Raw genomic sequence first — 18,603 nt, 5'->3', positions numbered from 1 at the left:
TTTTTGTTTTTGCTTTTGCAATGAAAGATGTTTTAAATAATCAATGTTGATTTTCTCTGGGGAACAGGAAGGAGATGGCATTGTAGAGGAGCATGTCAGGGGCTTTCTTTTTATCTGTTATTTCTTAGGTGGGGTAGCGAATACATATTGTGTTCATTATATTGTTTCCTGAACTTTTTATATGCTTGATATAGTTCATAATTTTACAATGCTATCTTAGTAATAGAAGTTCAGTTTGAATGTGAACATTTAAAAATTATTTACCTTGAATCCTGATGCATAAGGGAAACATGGTTTGATTAGAGAAGGATAAAGAGATAGCTAGAAATTTTGAAGGGGTTTTATGGGTACTTTCAAGGGCTTAGATTTTTTGATAAATTACCTTTATTTTGACCAATATCATTTTAGAAAGTATGTTTTTGCTGTTAATTTAAGTGTGTCACCAACATTTATCTTTTACCTATTGGCCATATATAGGCAACGTTTCGAGAGAGAATAAAGCAGGTGGATAGTCATTGTGAGATAACTGGGTAAATTTTGAAAGGCAAAGAAGATTAAATTGCATATGCATGTGCAGACATATGCGAGATCTTGCTTGAAATATAGTTACTTGAACTGGGGGCTTATGAAAAATAGGAAAATGAGGGAGTAAAGCTTGTATGAGGTCTGAATAGGGTGAAAGGCAGTGAGGGAAACAATTGAGTTAAGCACCAGAAAGGTATCATTGACAGTAGAATGCTTATAGAGGTTTGAGGGTACATGGCATGTTGTAGGAGGTTGGGTTTGGCAAGACAGTGTGCAAATAGCTATTAGTATTTTTGAAATTTTTATAATTGAGGAATGCCTTATGTATTTACAAGTGTACGTAAACAGAAACCGCTACCATTCATTACATTCTAGAAAACAACTGAGTTAATTTTCTCAGTAATTTGGTTAGCTTTTTTGTGTGTATGGAGGTTGTTTTTTGGTTGATTTAATTTTTGCTCTTTTGCAGTATACAACATTGACTTTTATATAATGACATTAATCCATTTGTACAACTCATGTATAGCTTAGCAAAAACCTAAGTATTACCTGCCTTTTGAGAGATTCTTGACCTAAGAAGCAAATTTTTCTTCACTAAATTGATGGTGCATTTTAGAAGGATGTGTGTCCATTCTACAGATGTCTATTTTTTATTCTGCTTTCTTTCAACTCCACTTCTGGAATATTATCAAGACAAAAAATTGGCCCAAGAATCCATCACCTGGTTATAAACCTTGGCAAAAGTGATCTTGTGACCAGTGTCTAAATTTAGCATTCACATTAAGACTAAAGAGGGAGCACACACAAGGTAGAACATAATAAAATACAGTAAAGAGAGGAGTGTTTGAAAAGTGCATAGAAGCCATTTAAGAAAGCAGTGGGGTTAAAAACTTCATAGGAGGCCTTCAGAAACAAAGAGAAACCTAGAGAGAAAGAGGGCAGAAAGAAAGTACAATTTGACACTTTTAATGGGTAATATAATTTACTTTATATCTGGACCACACATTTAATTTTTACCTTTTTAGATATGTATTAGAAACATAACCATCTTTCTAATATTGGCTATGGTTTTACTTTTATGTATGTTTATGGACAATAAATCTATGAACATTAACTGTCCACTCTGAAACTTCTTCCCTCTTTTTTCTTCTCTTCTGCAGATCTCAGAGTCATTAAGACATACCACATGGCAGAGACTAGGAAAAGGCAATTCAAGACAGTTATTAGACGCTACAAGGGTAAGATGAAGCAGACACTTCTACATATAGCTAGGAAAAAGGTGTAAGCCCTTGGAGCATTTTCCAGTTTATACTACATATTTTATATTTTCCAAATAATTTCCCTTTTTGTTTTTTTTCTAAGTACTGGCAAGATGAATAAGAAGATATGTTTTTGCTACTGGAAATGGAGAAAGAAATCTTGATATTTTTCTACTCCTGAAGAAATCTGTCTGAATCTCTTGAGATCAATGCCAACTAGAGTAATGTTTTTAGAAAGCTTTTATAAATGTAATGGCAGCTTGTTTACGCTTAAATTTATCCTGGTAATTTGTATGTGATATATGGAATGCTGTACATTTTTCAAGTGATTAAAGTTTCTTTACCTTAGAAGATGTTCAAATATCAGAATATCAAGGGACTGTAAGCTTATTAGAGCCTGTGGGGTAAAGTCATATGAGTTTACATGTTGATGAGGGTTATTTTTCATTGCTAATGTAAGTGAAAGACGCCTTTAAAAATTCTCAGTGCTTTAAAATGAGACAAATAAATCTCCAAGATAGAAAGACTAGAAAATTAGAAGACAGTCTAAGTCCTGAGTACTTCCTTTATTTTTTCTTTTTGATTAACAATTATTTGCCATTAAGGTACAAAGCATTGTTCTGATTTACGCAGAAGCTGTAGAAATGAATTAGATTTTCCATTATTTAAAATTTTAAGTTAAGGTGCTCCATCTTCTCATTGTTTATAACACCACTGTATATTTATATTTTAATCTTTTGCTGTTTTGAAGACCTCATTATCTTGTGTGTTATTTACTAGACCCCTTGATGTAACATTGCTCAGTCTTTTAGAGGGAAAAAATGTCACAAAGTGACATTGTCACACTAAATATTACCTTTCGATGTTTTCCCTTTCAACATGCTTTAAGATTGTTGATCCAAAAATCAGTAACCCATTTATGGCAGTTATGTTTTTGGGTCTCAACTGGTGAGAACAAGAAGGCACTTTTGCTTTCTGTAATTCCATTTTCATAGCTTGGTCCAGAGCTGATAACACTTAGGATTCAGTATTGATACACGTTTGTGTTTGTAAAAAACTATGCCCTTGTTCATTAATTATGGATTATTATGGCTACTGAAGAAGCATTATTATATCCATGTAGTTAAGTAATTTTTTGAGGAAACACTTTAAAATTAGTAAGCCTAAATTTTAAGCCTAATCTTTGCTATCTTTTCAACTATTATATTTTCTCAAATGATTTACTTTTTATATTTTTCTAACCTGAGCAGTAATCTAGGGCCTTTAAAAAATTATAATAGGCAAGATATTTGAATATTTTCAAGACTAGTTGGGAAATTTATAGATAGCTTTGTTTTATAAGCTAATTCAACAAGCCCATGTACAAGACACTGTGGTATGGGCCATGGGAGATACAAGGATAAAAGAGACTGTCCCTAATCTTAAGAATTTACCATATAGTAGTAAAGACAAAACATGTATGCAGATTACTCTAGCATAAGATAGACTGTGAAGAAGTAAATTGTACTTTGTTTCTAAATATATATATTTGTAAGCCAGAATAATAAGAAAAAGAATCAGTTATGTAAGATCAACTATATTAAATTGTAAAGCAAAAATGTTATACACATGGAAAGCAGGTGGGATAGAATTAATTAACTGTATTATATACTTGCCAATGATAGAGTTATGGGCTACACAGTACCTTAGTAGCAAATGACGGTAAGAAAGCTGGTATAAGTCAAATAGAAGTATATTACAAGTTAAATCTTTTAAACATTAATTTCAAAAACTATGTAGAGAAAGTAACTTCTGTATGAGTAATTTGTTATATCTCAATATTCTTTGTATAAATGTATCTGTAAGTTTATTATGAAGGTGTTTTACTTAGCTATGCTAGGCTCAAAGGTGTGCCTCTGAATTTGTTGGGGGGGGACATACATTAGATCAGATTTTTAAAGATCTGAAATTCTTGAATAGCTAATGGATGGCTTGGTATCATCTTCAACTAGGTTCTTCAGGTATGGCCACTGATAGAAAAGAGGACATGTTGGCATGGTCACGCAGGAGGAGGACTCCACACAGACCCGAAAGAAGGGGTAAGAGACAATAACAAGTACCTGGAAATTCTTATAGCTGATTGGAAGATAGATATATTAAAGATTGTTATATTACAGAATATTTTGATTGACTCATGTAACTGCAGGTTTTCTAATACAAAACCATATGAATTGACCATGGTTATATAGATGAGATTTTCTCAAGCTTAAGACAAAAAATATCGTGATTGACTAAAAAAGAAGAAAAGTTAGTTACCAACCTAAATACTTTAGTTCTTTATTTTAAATAGCATTGGTTGTGGTTATTTGTTATATAATCTAGCATTATATATAGATAAATTACATTTAGCTCTTACAAGTAATGTGTATGTGTTAAGGTTAATGTTTTCCCTTCTATACTCTTGGTTTAAAAAGATTCTAGAATGTCCCCTAGCTTCATGGTAAATCCTCCATTTACCTGATCCATTTATTTAATTATCCATATTCTTTATCATTATCATTATACAGACAAGCTAAACAGTAGGGCCACTGAAATCAAAAGATTTAATTGCACTACACTTTTTCTAAGTGAGTGAAACTGTCATTGGAATACTGTTATACAATTCTCCATCTGGTCCTCTTTCTCTAAGCTTGCCTTTATTATCTTCCTCTAACTTCACCCAACCAGTATATGCATGGTATCTCTAAGTAGAAATGATATTTTCAGGTTTATTGGCAAGTGAACAAATTTTATGTAAAAGTGCTCTCTAAATTGTAGAGATAAATAAATTTTATTTTATTGGTGCGAGGTGATTGGTAAGAAAACCTTTCCAGTGTTTTTCTCCCTGTTTCTTTAATCCCCCATGTAGCTTCTTTCACAGAACTCAAAACACATCACATTCATGTTTCTATCCCATTTTTACATATTAACATTTGTCCTGGTTGTCTTTAGAAACAACAAAGTATTATAAAATAGAATTTTAAAAAATTAATACAAATACTGAAATTTGTTTATCCATATATTATGGATATATGGATATGGCATAATATATCGTTAGCATGATATTTGTCAGCTTTCAAGATTGTCACGAAGGCCTCTTAAGGATAGTTTATAAGTAATGCTCTAAACAGACCAAAAATATGTTGACTAATACAGGAAAAGCAGTCTTAGACTCAAGCAATATAAACTTCAAGTTAGATTCTTTATTCTCCAGTAAAATAAAAACAAAGCAAAAATCATTGTAAATCTTTATATTTGATCTCTTCTTTATCGTTTGTTCCCTGCCATCTTTGTGTTACTTTAGCCTCATTAGCTAAAAAGAATCATAGGATAATAGAGCATGAAGGCTACACCAGAAAAGAGGCAATATGGAGTTGAAGTTAAAAGCCTGAGCTCTGGAGCCAGACTGCCTAGATTTGAATCTTGGCTCCATCATTTCCTACTGGAATGACCATGAGCAAGATACTTAATCTCTGTATGTATCAGTTTCTTCATCTTTAAAATGGGGCTGATAATCATAGCAAAGGGGATTTGAATGAGTTAACTCCTCACACCATGCAAAGCTCTTGAATAGTGCCTGTCACACAGTAGGCAGTAAATATTAGCTGCTGTTACTGTAATGTGAGATTGTTAAGTCCTATACTCTGCTGTTGTCCATTCATTTTAAAAGTATGTATTATTGAATACCTGCGTTGTGCGTAACTCTATGTTAAGTAAATGGAGATACAGTAATGAGCAAGACACAGTCCCTGCTGTTGAGAAACTTAACAGTTTAGATGGCAGAATATCTAAACTACCATGTAGAAGTTTTATCACTGACAAGTTATAGATTTTTACCTTATAACCAACTGAAACTTTTACCACTTCACTTTCTATGCATTTCTACTTGTATGTTCTTAAGCATTAATAATGCTACTCAGAAGATATTTAAATCATTTGTTTATCCAATGTGGCTATAGTAAAGGGGTTGTGAAAAAAGAGTGGCGGTTTCAATATTTGGAAGCTCCTGTTGTTAAAATAGATGAATTAAAGTCTTACTTGTTTTATAATAGAATCTTCAGATTTTTAAAGGATTTTGGAACTTTGCTCCTGCATTTAAACTTTATTATGTGCCTTTTTGGGAGAAGCATCTGTTAGTAAATTTAGGTAATCCTGTGCTCATAATAAATACACGAATAATGCAGAGCTTAATATAAGGACTGCTTCCTGGACTTTGCTTGACATGTTCTTTTTTTAATGTTAGAAACATATCCTTATTGATTAGATATATTGCCAGAAGCTAGTAGTATTGAAAGAGAGATTAGCATTTACTAGAGCAATCAGAGGCTTTGATATAAATATTGATATAATCAAAGAAGTGAAACAGCAACTTAGCGTGTTAAAAAATGGAGGATTGGAGAGAAAATGGAATAATAAGCCTCCAGGCTTGTTAAAATGAGTGGACACACAGACCAGTGGACAAGAATACCTGTGTGACATGGAGAGGCCATTTTTCAGCTCTGATTACATCCATCATCAAGCAGCCTTATGATCTTTATTTGATTTCTCAAATTGACTTCCCTTTGAGATAGAGAATTCACTGAGTGGCCAATGCAAATATCAGTCAACTTGGTAGTTTTTTAAATTATAAATTATTAAATTGACTGTTGGGTTCAAATCCATCTCATATATAGAATAAGCCATTTTTTTCCTAGGGCCTTTTCGCTGCCAGATAAGCTCTTCATTGCAGTTTCAGACCAACAGAGCTTAGAAAACAAACTTCGAGGTATAGAGAAAGCAACAATAATTGCAAAGCTTTTCCTGACAATTAATATATCTTTCCTCTCCCACCCATAAACTCATATGCTTATATACCCAATAATGTGGGAAAAGTTTTTCACTTACTTTCTAGATTTTTCCATTAGATATCTACTCAGATTTCTTATCTTTTGACCTAGCTTTTATCAAGCCACTGTTATCCCTAACAGTATTGAAGTAGTGGTTAAAATTATTCCTTTAATTGCAGTTAGTTATCTTTAGCTTGGATTGAAGAGACAGTTCTTTGGATGGCTTGCATATCCTTGAAATTGTGGGCATTTCCAAAGTCTCTGCTAAATTAGTTCTTTAGAGAGAAAACATTCAGCCTATAGCCCACATTTATACAAAACAAATAGCATCCAAAAATTTTTGGTATATTTATTTTCTTCCTCTCCATAAGTTTTGCCCCCAAGTAGTTTCCTTCTAAACCAATCCCTTGATTCTGTGAGTTAGAACATTTCTTGCTAGTGAAATTTAGAATGTCTCTAAAACCAGAATTCTTATATAAATTCACCTTGCCAGAAAAGGTGATTCTGCTACCTTTATCAAAAATCTGTTTTTTTTCTTACTCTTTCATTTTCCTATCGAAGCCCAGTGGGCTCCACTCCCTTGAAATGAGTGGACTTTTGGTAGAAAAAATTGTTCTTGCTTCAGTGCTAAACAGCCTTTTCTGGTGAGAAATATGAAATCACTGACTTGAGAAGCAAAATGTATTCAGTTTATCAATATACAGTTATCTGTAATATCTGAGAATTCTACCAGGTGAGCTGCTCCAGGTGTGTTTTAATTTTTTACTTGTCCTTTTTGTGCCCTGTCCACATGGTTATTAGCTATAGGTATTCACTTAGAGTACTTATGACTATGAGCAACTGCACCTTTCCCTCAGGTCATGCTGTTAAATTGAGCAGTGCTGCATATAAGCAGTACAGTTTGTGGCTTTCCAGTTATACACTATTGGGTCAGGTACTTCCAGTGTTACTTTCATGTTTGTTTTTGGCCTACTGTGCTGTTTCAGCTCCCTGTGTACAAGTAGATATTCCTTTCATTATTTTTTCTTACCTGCCCAGCCTCATAAAGCTTATTAAGCTATATATTAATACCAAATAAATAAATATTTAAAAATCCATGAAAAGTTGTGATGACTTAATAAATCGAGCATTTAGGTGTTCCTCCTGGAACTTGTCCTCATGTGCTTAAGAATAGTTAATTCATTAATTGAATAAATATTTATTGAGCATTGTTTCTAGTATCAAGCAAGTTTCTTCTCTGGTACCTGCTGTTTTCTTTTTGTCCAGCTTGTTTTCACTTACTTTCATCTCTTCTTTGATAGCTCTCTGATGTCTCCAAACCTTTTCTTCCAAACTCATTTCTAGGGGGAAAAAAATTCAGTACAATTTTGTTATCATTCAAAGATCTTAGTGAGCCAATTTGAATTCCTTCTTTTGTTACTCTTGTGTTTTTATTATGAAACTAATTGCTTTCCTTTATTATGGCTAGCTAATTCCAGTATATAGTTGAGACCTTTCTAAAAACTTTTATTCCTCATACTAACGTAGTAGTAGTTTTACAGTGTAATGGGGCTTAAAATATCAGTTTCATGTTTTGAACTTGAGGCTATCTAGCTACAGCAAGAAGGCCACATTGTATATGATAGCAGAGGAGGAAAGTAGATTGACTCCTACTTTTACAGGCTTTTTAATATTTCTATAGTGTTCATTTTAGAGAACTTTTATTATCATGATGTAGTAATCACAGTTATGTTTTTAAAACAACTTCTAAATTTTATGTACTGTGAAAATTATAAAAGTTAAAGAATTTCATAAAATTTCATATTTTCTGTTTATGTGTAAGCAAGGCTTAAAGAAAAACTACTATAATATCAACCGTTGATTACTTCAGGGATTTTGACCCTTGAGAAAGAACTTTCTTTTCTTAAATCATTGGGTTTTTTCCCCCTATACTATAATATAATTACTCCTTACATAGTGTGTTTTCAAATAATTCAATTTCTTGTCATCCTCCTTGATCATTTCCTACGTTTCTCACCTTTTCTTTAAGAATGTGATTTTAAAATGGTGTATATGCTATTTGTATTGCTCAGCCTGAAATGGAAAGATGAGTTGATGTGAAGATGATATCTGATTCAGCCTTAAGCTGCGACTGGTCTCTTTTCAGCTTTAGATAAGTCTTTTGTCTTTCAGGATTACCATTGGGTGTCCAGTATGAATTAACTGTGGTGATTTTGAAAGGGGGTATATTATCTTTCAGGATCTGTATTGAGGCCTTCAATTTTATTTTACTCTTGTGCAGCAGGAATAAGTTGGTTTAAAATACTTTAAAAATGTGCCTCAGCCTCTGAAATGCCTCTTGATTTGGCCTTCTCTTTAAAAAAGACGTTATTTTTCAAACTTTGTAGTTTATCCAAACTATAACTGAAAGACATGTACTTTACAGCCTAATGGACTCATAATGCACGATTACACAACTTTAGAACCCATTTTGTTAAATGAGGTGGTGACATTTTATGCGCTCTTAAGCCAACTAGAATAATTTTTTTGCTCTTAGCCATAACTTCTCTGTGTCCTTATTGAAGAAATTTTGGGGTGTGTTGTAGAAGGTTTTTGACAAGAGAGAGTGTTTCTAAAGATATGTGGAAACAGGGCCTTTTTGCTATTATTCCCTCAAGAAAAATAAGACAGACGAAACTTGTGAAATGGGGAAGTAGTTGAAATGTCGCAGTTTGTGTTATAACACATCAAATTATATTTGTTTAGTATTAGTTCAATTGGAAAAGTGAATTTTAAAATTACAGCTTTATTCCCTTTTTAAAAATACCCTACCAGTTATGAGAGCTCATATGTGTGAGTGTATGTGTGTATAAAAGAAAGCATTAAGAGCTATACTTTCAGCATTTCATGTTTTTGCAATCCAGTGTATTTAAAGCAGCTCAAGAAGGTAGTCCTGTTTTCAGTACAATATGAACAGTTTTATTTCTGTTACTGTTTACTCAATAAACTGAATAAAAGAGACTAGAAAATAGTTTGCTGAGTCTTGGATGAAATAACTATAATATAAAGCTACCCTGTATAATATAATATGTTGTCCTGGATTTCTTATATGTTGACAGTTTCCCCCCATTCTTTGCTGTGCAAATCTACTTGAAATTGTCTAACTTTCCCCCCAAAATGAATTAAATTTTCTTCTTATTATATGTGAACTACAGAAAACAAGAAAGCAAAAAGAATATAAAAAATCATCAATGATTCCATCTATTCACAGCTACTGATGTTAACACTTTGGGGGTATTGCTTTCCAGATCCATTTGTATGCATGTGTAAACTCATACACACATAACATTTTTTTCCACAAAAAATGTTTTGTACTCTGCTTTTTTCACTTAACATGTTTCTGTGTCACTGCATATATTTCTGAGTGGCTATATTTTGCTGTATGCATTCACTGTAACTTGTTTACATGATTCTCCACTGTTGATCATTTAGCCTAAACCCAATTTTTCCCTTATTAAAACAGCATGGGAATGAACATCCTTATGGCTAAATTTTTCATCCCTTTATTCAATAAATATTCGTTATTCGTTGAGTACCTTTACTGTGTGTCAGCCATTGTGTTTAATATTGGGTTACAACAGTGAGCACAAAACACAAAGTTACTACTCATGTGGAATTTAAATTCTAGCAGGAGAGCAGTTGTTAATCAGATAATCACATTGTTGAATATGTAGTTTATAACTGAAATGGATTCTCTGAAAGAAAAGGAATACTGTTCTGTGAGAGAATATAGCCAAGGATCCTGACTGGGGTTAGGGAAGACCTCATTGAGGAAGTGCTGCTTGAGCTGGCAGTTAACTAATTGGAAGAAGTTGAGGGCAGGTTGGTGTTTCAGAGAGAGAGATTATTCCAGACAAAGTGAAAGGTATTGTGCAAAGGCCTTGTGGCAGGAGGGATTATAGTCTGTTTGAGGAGCTGAAAGAAAGATAGTGTGGCGTGAACACTGAAAGCAGTAGTATAAGACATGACTAGAGAGGAAGCTAGAGGCCAGGGCAAGCAGAGCCTCATAAGCCATGGTATGGACTTTGATCTTTATCCTAGGAGTGATAGGATGCCACTGAAGGGTTTTTCTGTTTGTTTGTTTACTTCAATTTATATTTTTTATTAATTAAAATTTTATTAATTTTTTTAAAAGGTAACACATTCACATGGTTCAAAATTCAAAAGGAACAAAAGGATACAGAATTTAAAAAAAATCTTCCCCCTACCCTGTTCCCCCCTCCCAGAGGCAAACATTATTACCAATTTCTTTGGTATCTTTCCAGAGATGATCTTTGAATATAAAAACAAATATTTAGGAGTGCCCATCTCTTAAAAATTTCACCAAAACAAAGTATTATCTTTGCTAATCTGATCAGATAAAAAATATATCAGAGTTGTTTTAATTTGCACTTTTTATTTGTATGAGTAAAGTTGAGCATCTTTTTATATTTAGGGCCATGTGTGTGTGTGTGTGTATATATATATATATATTTATTTAGCAATGCTTTATTTTTGAATTTTATTTAATTTTTTTATACAACAGGTTCTTATTAGTTATCTATTTTATGCATATTATATGCATTGAAGGATTTTAAACTGAGTAATATCTGATTGCAGGCTGAACTAATCGGACCAGGAGCAGAGCGGATGCAAGGAGATCAGTTAGGAGATTGTTGCAGTGGTTTATGTGAGAAAGATGATAGCTTGGATTACGTTTGTGGTGGAAACAGAAAGAAGTAGACAAATTCAAGAGATTTTTAGGAAGTAAAATTGATTCAACTTGGAGAATATTCATATATTTTTTTAAAGCATTAAGTTCCCAGAAGTGGAATTCTCAACGCAAAGGGCAGAATTATTTTAAAAGCTTATGGCAGATATCACATTGCTTTCCAGAAAGATTATTTCAGTGCACTCTCCCATTAGCAGTGTATTAGAGTACCTATTTCCATATACCTTCACCAACAATGAGCATTAACTTTCTTCTTATTTTTTAATACCTTTTACAGAAATTGATTAGATACTTCAATTTTTAAAATACATTTATTTATTAATTTATTTTTGGCTGCACTGGGTCTTCGTTGCTGCACGCGGGCTTTTCTCTAGTTGCAGTGAGCGGGGGCTACTCTTCGTTGTGATGCGTGGGCTTATTGCTGTGGCTTCTCTTGTTGCAGAGCATGGGCTCTAGGCACATGGCTTCAGCAGTTGTGGCTTGAGGGCTCTAGAGTGCAGGCTCAGTAGTTGTGGCACACGGGCTTAGTTGCTCTGTGGCATCTGGGATCTTCCCGGACAGGGCTCGAACCCGTGTCTCCTGCATAGGCAGGCGGACTCTCAACCACTGCACCACCAGGGAAGCCCAGATACTTCAATTTTTAAAATGGGGATTATTTCACCAACTAAAATAATATAGTAGTTTGGGAATGTGTGTACATATTTTGGCTTTGGAAAGTGTAGGTTTCATTCTTAATATTCTGTTTCTAAAAGCTGAAACTAAAACAAAAAGATTTAATGGGAATGTTGCCTCGGGAACTTGGGAAAAAGAAAAATGTACGGTAGATTTAAGTCAGATTAAGTATGACTGGAAAGTTATGTTTTTGTTGAAATTTTTAATAACCCAGCTTCTGTTCTATATAGTCAATGCCAAGACTCATACTTTCCTAAACACTGTATTGTAACTGTGCTCTGTCATGAGGATGGACGTAGGGTTCCAAAATATCTTACATAAACATACTGATAAAGAGGCCAATGTATGTAAAGATTTTGACCACAAAGATGGAAATATGGAAATATTTCTTAAATTTTATGTAATATTTTGATAGCTTAATAGATAAGAAATAAATGTATAGGTAACTTCAAATAAATGTATGGATAACTTTTTGACAATATGAGGATGGCTATAGCTGAAAGTAAGAAATTTAGAGAAATAAGTAGCTTTTAAAAAACTATTGAAATAGTTTGAGTTTAAAAGATATTGACCTTAGATTCAGAATAAAAGTTATGTTTGAAATGTTTTTGTATTTTCCTCAAATATTTACATAATTCTACACTATTGAACTATATTTATTTTTGAAATGACATGTTACTCACTGCTTTTGTTCTCTCTTTCAACAGTTAAAAGATGTTGATACTCAGAAAATCATAAAAGCAATGCTCTCTTATGTGTGGCCCAGAGACAGGCCAGATCTGCGAGCTAGGGTTGCCATTTCCTTGGGATTTTTGGGTGGAGCAAAGGTAAGAATAAGAGAAATTATGTATTGTTTGTTGCTATAACTAGGAAATACTATGACATTTTCTAGTAAAGAAACTTAGGCTGATATAAGTCACTTTGGGGAGTATTGTCAACATTCAGGGCCCTCGTTTATGTAACTCTTCTATTCAGTCAGCAGAAGTTATATGATAATGCCTGATTTATCTATGTATCAGACTTATAACAGCCTCAACCTAATGGAATTCTTCCTGAAACCAGTGTAAGATACAGGATCGTGGGTTGTAACAAAGCATAAGGAACTTGTAAAAGAAGCTCCTCAGAGTCCTGCTGGCTTTTATTTAATACATATTTCTGGTAAGCTTAGTTTTCAGTTCCTAGTAAATTGAAAAGAGGATGAAGACATTTTAGTTACATTAATAGTAAACAGCAGTGTGACATGAAGGGAAAAATAAAACAGAAAAACTTAAAAAAACCCAAAAGCCAAAAAGCTGGGCATTTTGGTACATTCAGTATAGGGACCCTCTACATCTTAGCAGCCTCCTCAGTTCATCACTATACTGTAACACATTTTAATAAGGCAAAGTTATGATAATGATTCTGGGCTTTCAAGAAGAACTCCTTTCAATTTATTCAGATTTTAAAGTCAGTGAATTCTGTTATCTTTAGGTACAGTATATAGTCATAGTACATATTATAGTCTCAAGTCAGGCTTCCTGGGCTCTGCCTCTTACTAACCTTGTAACCTTGGGTAAATTGCTTACTGTCCATTCCTTGGTTTCCCAATTTGTAAAATAAGGTAAAATAGGGTTGTCATAAGAATTAAATAAATTAACATATAAAAGACTTAGAACAGTACCTGGCACATAGTAAAACATTATATACATGTTAAAATAAAAATAGATTTGGATTTCCATCAGAGATATGGTACAAAAAAATGTCTGCTCAAAAGTATAAATGAGATTTGGCTATAATTTGGTTATCATTCTATGTATAAGGGTTAATACATTGTTTTAGAACCCAGTTCTTATCACTTATTTCTTCTCTGTGTCCTGTGTGTTCCCTTTTATTTACTCATTCTTTACCCTATCCTAAAAATATTTGCTGAGAACTTGTCATACAAGTATGGTTTTTGGCCCTGCAGGGTATTCAAATATGAGTAAAGCACATTTTTTTCTCAAATTATAAGGATAAGACAAGTTTTACTTATTGTCATAATACAACATAGGTCACAAATGATTGAAAATAAGTACCATTCAAGTATTGGAGGGCTTCAAAGGAAAGAACCACCAATATGGGGAGTCAGGAAAGGTTTCACAGAGGAGGTGATGTCTGAGATAGGCCTGGATTGATGAGTAGGATTGTTACAGGTATAGGAATAACATGGACAAGATGAGAGAGATCATATAGTGTGAGTGGAGAAGTGAGTAGTCCAGTTTTGCTCTAATGAAGAGATAATGTTTCAGAGGAATTAGAAGTAATCTTGGAAAGATAAATAGAATTCCTACTGTGAAATACCTTAACTGTAAAACTGTAAAATTTATTTAATCATGTTGGAAGTAGGAACCTCTATTTTGAGTAGAAGAGTAATAAGGTTAGAGCTGTACTTTAGGGAATTAATTTGACTGTTGTATAAGATGAATTAGGGTGGTGAGAGACCTAAAGTAGGGATACCATTCATTCATTTTCATTTCATGCATTCATTCAGCAAACACTTACCAGCCAGTTAGGAGGCTAATGTAATAGCCTAGATGAGAAGTAATAGTAGTTTGTACTGGAGCGGATGATAGAGATGGTAATATGGAGAGAAGAGATGCCAGGGATATTGTGAATTAAGGAAGGTAGAATCAACAAGACTTAGCAATGGATGAGATATTAAAAGTAAAAAACAGAATAGGATTCAAAGATGATGCCAAGGATGAGAGAATGGTAATGCCTTTAACAGAAGTAGGTAGTAAGTCGGGAAGTCTTGTTTGGGAAGATGAAAATTTTGGTTTCGGGCATGTTAAGTTTGAGGTGCCAGTGGAACATCAAGTGGCTCATAATACAAAATGCAAGACAAGCTCAGGAAGGAGCCCAGGGCTAGAGATATTGAGGTGATAGTTGAAACAATGCAAATTAATGAGTTCATCAAAGAAAAGAACAGAAATAGACAACAACTGCAGACGTCACTTGTGATAAATGTGTTCCTGTAGGGAAGTAAATAATAGTGGAAAAAGGGAAGGCATGATTAGAGAGTAAAACCAAAATAATTCAGTCAGACTCCATCTATTTTCTTGTCTCCTTTCTCATCTATGGGCTCTGGTGAGTACTCTCCCAGCGAACTTCCCTGGGAGAGAATTTAAATGAAGATTCTGAGCAACAAACCAAGAATCCATACTTTATTCTCTTTGTCAAGCCGAAAAGAGAGAACTGTATTACAAATCTAATTTTGTTAGCTAATGTTGAAAAATTTTAACTCATATTCATTTTTAGAACAGTATTGGTTGCTGAATTGTCTTTTACCTACAAATTACTGAAGGATAAGGATTCTTCTGAGCTCCTGTGCAAGGCAGTATTAGCAAATTGCTCTTTATTCCTTCATGTGATTGTAAGTACCTTGCCGACAAGTTAAAGGCAGATTGTTTTCTGGACTTTATTTTGAATTGAAGAGAGCAGATTAGAAGATGACCAAGCTAGTCAAAGGGAGGAGTCCTAAGTACTGACATTTGTGTTAGACTTTGTTTTTAGAGTGAATTTCAGTCCTTCAAAATGTAAATTTTTGTTGTTTGGTGACAGGTCGATATCAGGTATAAAATGCAGACCAAGTTAACATCCATAAGGACTGAAGTATTTTCAGAAGGCTAATATTTGATTCTTCCATCAACAAACACTGAGCACCCATAGAATGGAAAGTGCTGTACTAATCTCATATAAACTGATTACAAGTAAACAAATTAATATAGAGAAATAAGTTTTCCAAATGTATGTTTGATTTCTTTTGGATCAGGAAAAGGAGGAAATTACCAGGTGTTATGATGCATGCTGGTACTTTCAGAGCATATATATTAAAAGTTTTCTTTCACTAGGTAGGAACTACACCACAGAGCAACTTTAGGAATGTAGAGCATAGTAGTAGCATTTAACCATTCCTAACATCATTTGTTCAGCTTCTATACTGTCCTCAGTTTAAAAATAATCACTCTACCAAATCTTTAAAACCTAGTCATTATTTATTTATTTATTTAACACCTTTATTGGAGTATAATTGCTTTACAGTGTTGTGTTAGTTACTGCTGTATGACAAAGTGCATCAGCTATATGTATACATATATCCCCATATCCCCTCCCTCTTGTGTCTCCCTCCCATCCTCCCTATCCCACCCCTCTAGATGGATACAAAGCAGCTAGCTGATCTTGCTGTGCTATGTGGCTGCTTCCTACTAACTAGCTGTTTTACATTTGGTAGTGTATATATGTCCATGCCACTCTCGCACTTCGACCCAGTTTACCCTTCCCCCTCCCCATGTCCTCAAGTCCATTCTCTACGTCTGCGTCTTCATTCCTGTCCTACCCCTAGGTTCTTCACAACGTTTTTTTTTCTTTAGATTCCATATATATGTGTTAGCATATGGTATTTGTTTTTCTCTTTCTGACTTACTTCACTCTGTATGACAGTCTCTAGGTCCATTCACCTCACTACAAATAACTCAATTTCGTTTCTTTTTATGGCTGAGTAATATTCCATTGTATATATGTGCCACTTCTTCTTTATCCATTCATCTGTCGATGGACACTTAGGTTGCTTCCATGTCCTGGCTATTGTAAATAGAGCTTCAATGAACATTGTGGTACATGACTCTTTTTGAATTATGGTTTTCTCAGGGTATATGCCCAGTAGTGGGATTGCTGGGTCGTATGGTAGTTCTATTGTCAGTTTCTTCAAGAACCTCCATACTGTTCTCCATAGGGGCTGTATCAATTTACATTCCCACCAGCAGTGCAGTAGGGTTCCCTTTTCTCCATACCCTCTCCAGCATTAATTGTTTGTAGATTTTTTGATGATGGCCGTTCTAACTGGTATGAGGTGATACCTCATTGTAGTTTTGATTTGCATTTCTCTAATGATTAACAATGTTGAACATCCTTTCATGTGTTTGTTGGCCATTTGTATATCTTCTTTGGAGAAATGTCAGTTTAGGTCTTCTACCCATTTTTGGATTGGGTTGTTTGTGTTTTTGATATTGAGCTGCATGAGCTGCTTGTATATTTTGGAGATTAATCCTCTGTCAGTTGCTTTGTTTGCAAATTTTTTCTGCCTTTCTGGGGGTTCTCTTTTCCTCTTGCTTATGGTTTCCATTGCTGTGCAAAAGCTTTTAGATTTGATTAGGTTTATTTTTGTTTTTATTTCCCTTTCTCTAGGAGATGGGTCAGAAAGGATCTTGCTGTGATTTATGTCATAGAGTGTTCTGCCTGTGTTTTTCTCTAAGAGTTTGATAGTGTCTGGCCTTACATTTAGGTCGTTAATCCATTTTGAGTTTATTTTTGTGTATGGTGTTAGGGAGTGTTCTATTTTCATTCCTTTACACGTAGCTGTGCAGTTTTCCCAGCACCACTTGTCAAAGAGGCTGTCTTTTCTCCATTGTATATTCTTGCCTCCTTTCTCAAAGATAAGGGGACCATATGTGCATGGGTTTATCTTTGGCCTTTCTATCCTGTTCCATTGATCTGTATTTCTGTTTTTGTTCCAGTACCATACTGCCTTGATTACTGTAGCTTTATAGTATAGTCTGAAGACAGGGAGCCTGATTCCTCCAGCTCCGTTTATCTTTCTCAAGATTGCTTTGGCTATTCAGGGTCTTTTGTGTTTCCATACAAATTGTGAAATTTTTTGTTCTAGGTCTGTAAAACCTGCCATTGGTAGTTTGATAGGTATTGCTTTGAATCTGTAGATTGCTTTGTGTAGTATATTCATTTCCACAGTGTTTCTTCTTCCAATCCAAGAACATGGTGTATCTCTCCATCTATTTGTATCATCTTTAATTTCTTTCTCAGTGTCTTATAGTTTTCTGCATACAGGTCTTTTGTCTCCTTGGGTAGGTTTATTCTTACGTATTTTATTCTTTTTGTTGCACTGGTAAATGGGAGTGTTTCCTTAATTTCTCTTTCAGATTTTTCATCATTAGTGTATAGGAATACAAGAGATTTCTGTGCATTAACTTTGTATCCTGCTACTTTACCAAATTCATTGATTAGCTCTAGTAGTTTTCTGGTAGCATCTTTAGCATTCTCTATGTACAGTATCATGTCATCTACAAACAGTGACAGTTTTACTACTTCTTTTCCAATTTGGATTCCTTTTATTTCTTTTTCTTGTCTGATTGCTGTGGCTAAGGCTTCCAAAACTATGTTGAGTAATAGTGGTGAGAGTGGGCAACCTTGTCTCGTTCCTGATCTTAGTGGAAATGGTTTCAGTTTTTCACCATTGAGAACAATGCTAGCTGTGGGTTTGTCATATATGGCCCTTATTATGTTGAGATAAGTTCCCTCTATGCCTACTTTCTGGCACGTTTTTATCATAAACAGATGTTGAATTTTATCAAAAGCTTTTTCTGCATCTGTTGAGATTATCATACGGTTTTTATCCTTCAGTTTGTTAATATGGTTTATCACATTGACTAATTTGCATATATTGAAGAATCCTTGCATTCCTGGGATCAACCCCACTTGATCATGGTGTATGATCCTTTTAATGTGCTGTTGGATTCTGTTT

At 34.1% G+C, this 18,603-nt stretch overlaps 1 protein-coding gene across 3 annotated transcripts in view; it reads left to right on the top strand.

Annotated features, from left to right (window-relative positions):
- The window catches only part of ABCB7 (ATP binding cassette subfamily B member 7), a 131,682-nt gene that overhangs the window by 46,229 nt on the left and 66,850 nt on the right, over positions 1–18,603 (top strand). For 2 of the 3 annotated variants that reach the window (XM_029240423.1, XM_029240425.1), the window contains exons 2-4: positions 1,686–1,763; positions 3,776–3,862; positions 12,758–12,877. In XM_029240423.1, coding sequence (XP_029096256.1) covers positions 1,686–1,763; positions 3,776–3,862; positions 12,758–12,877 — 285 coding nt within the window. The remainder of the gene's footprint in view (positions 1–1,685; positions 1,764–3,775; positions 3,863–12,757; positions 12,878–18,603) is intronic. The other variant, XM_029240424.1, reaches the window with a different exon arrangement.

The sequence above is a fragment of the Monodon monoceros genome, unplaced genomic scaffold (genome assembly GCF_005190385.1).
Source record: "Monodon monoceros isolate NGI ecotype Baffin Bay Population unplaced genomic scaffold, NGI_Narwhal_1 Super_Scaffold_22, whole genome shotgun sequence".
Lineage (NCBI taxonomy): Eukaryota > Metazoa > Chordata > Mammalia > Artiodactyla > Monodontidae > Monodon > Monodon monoceros.
The sequence above is the reverse complement of the archived record's forward strand: the minus strand, read 5'-3'. Positions and strand labels throughout refer to the sequence as shown.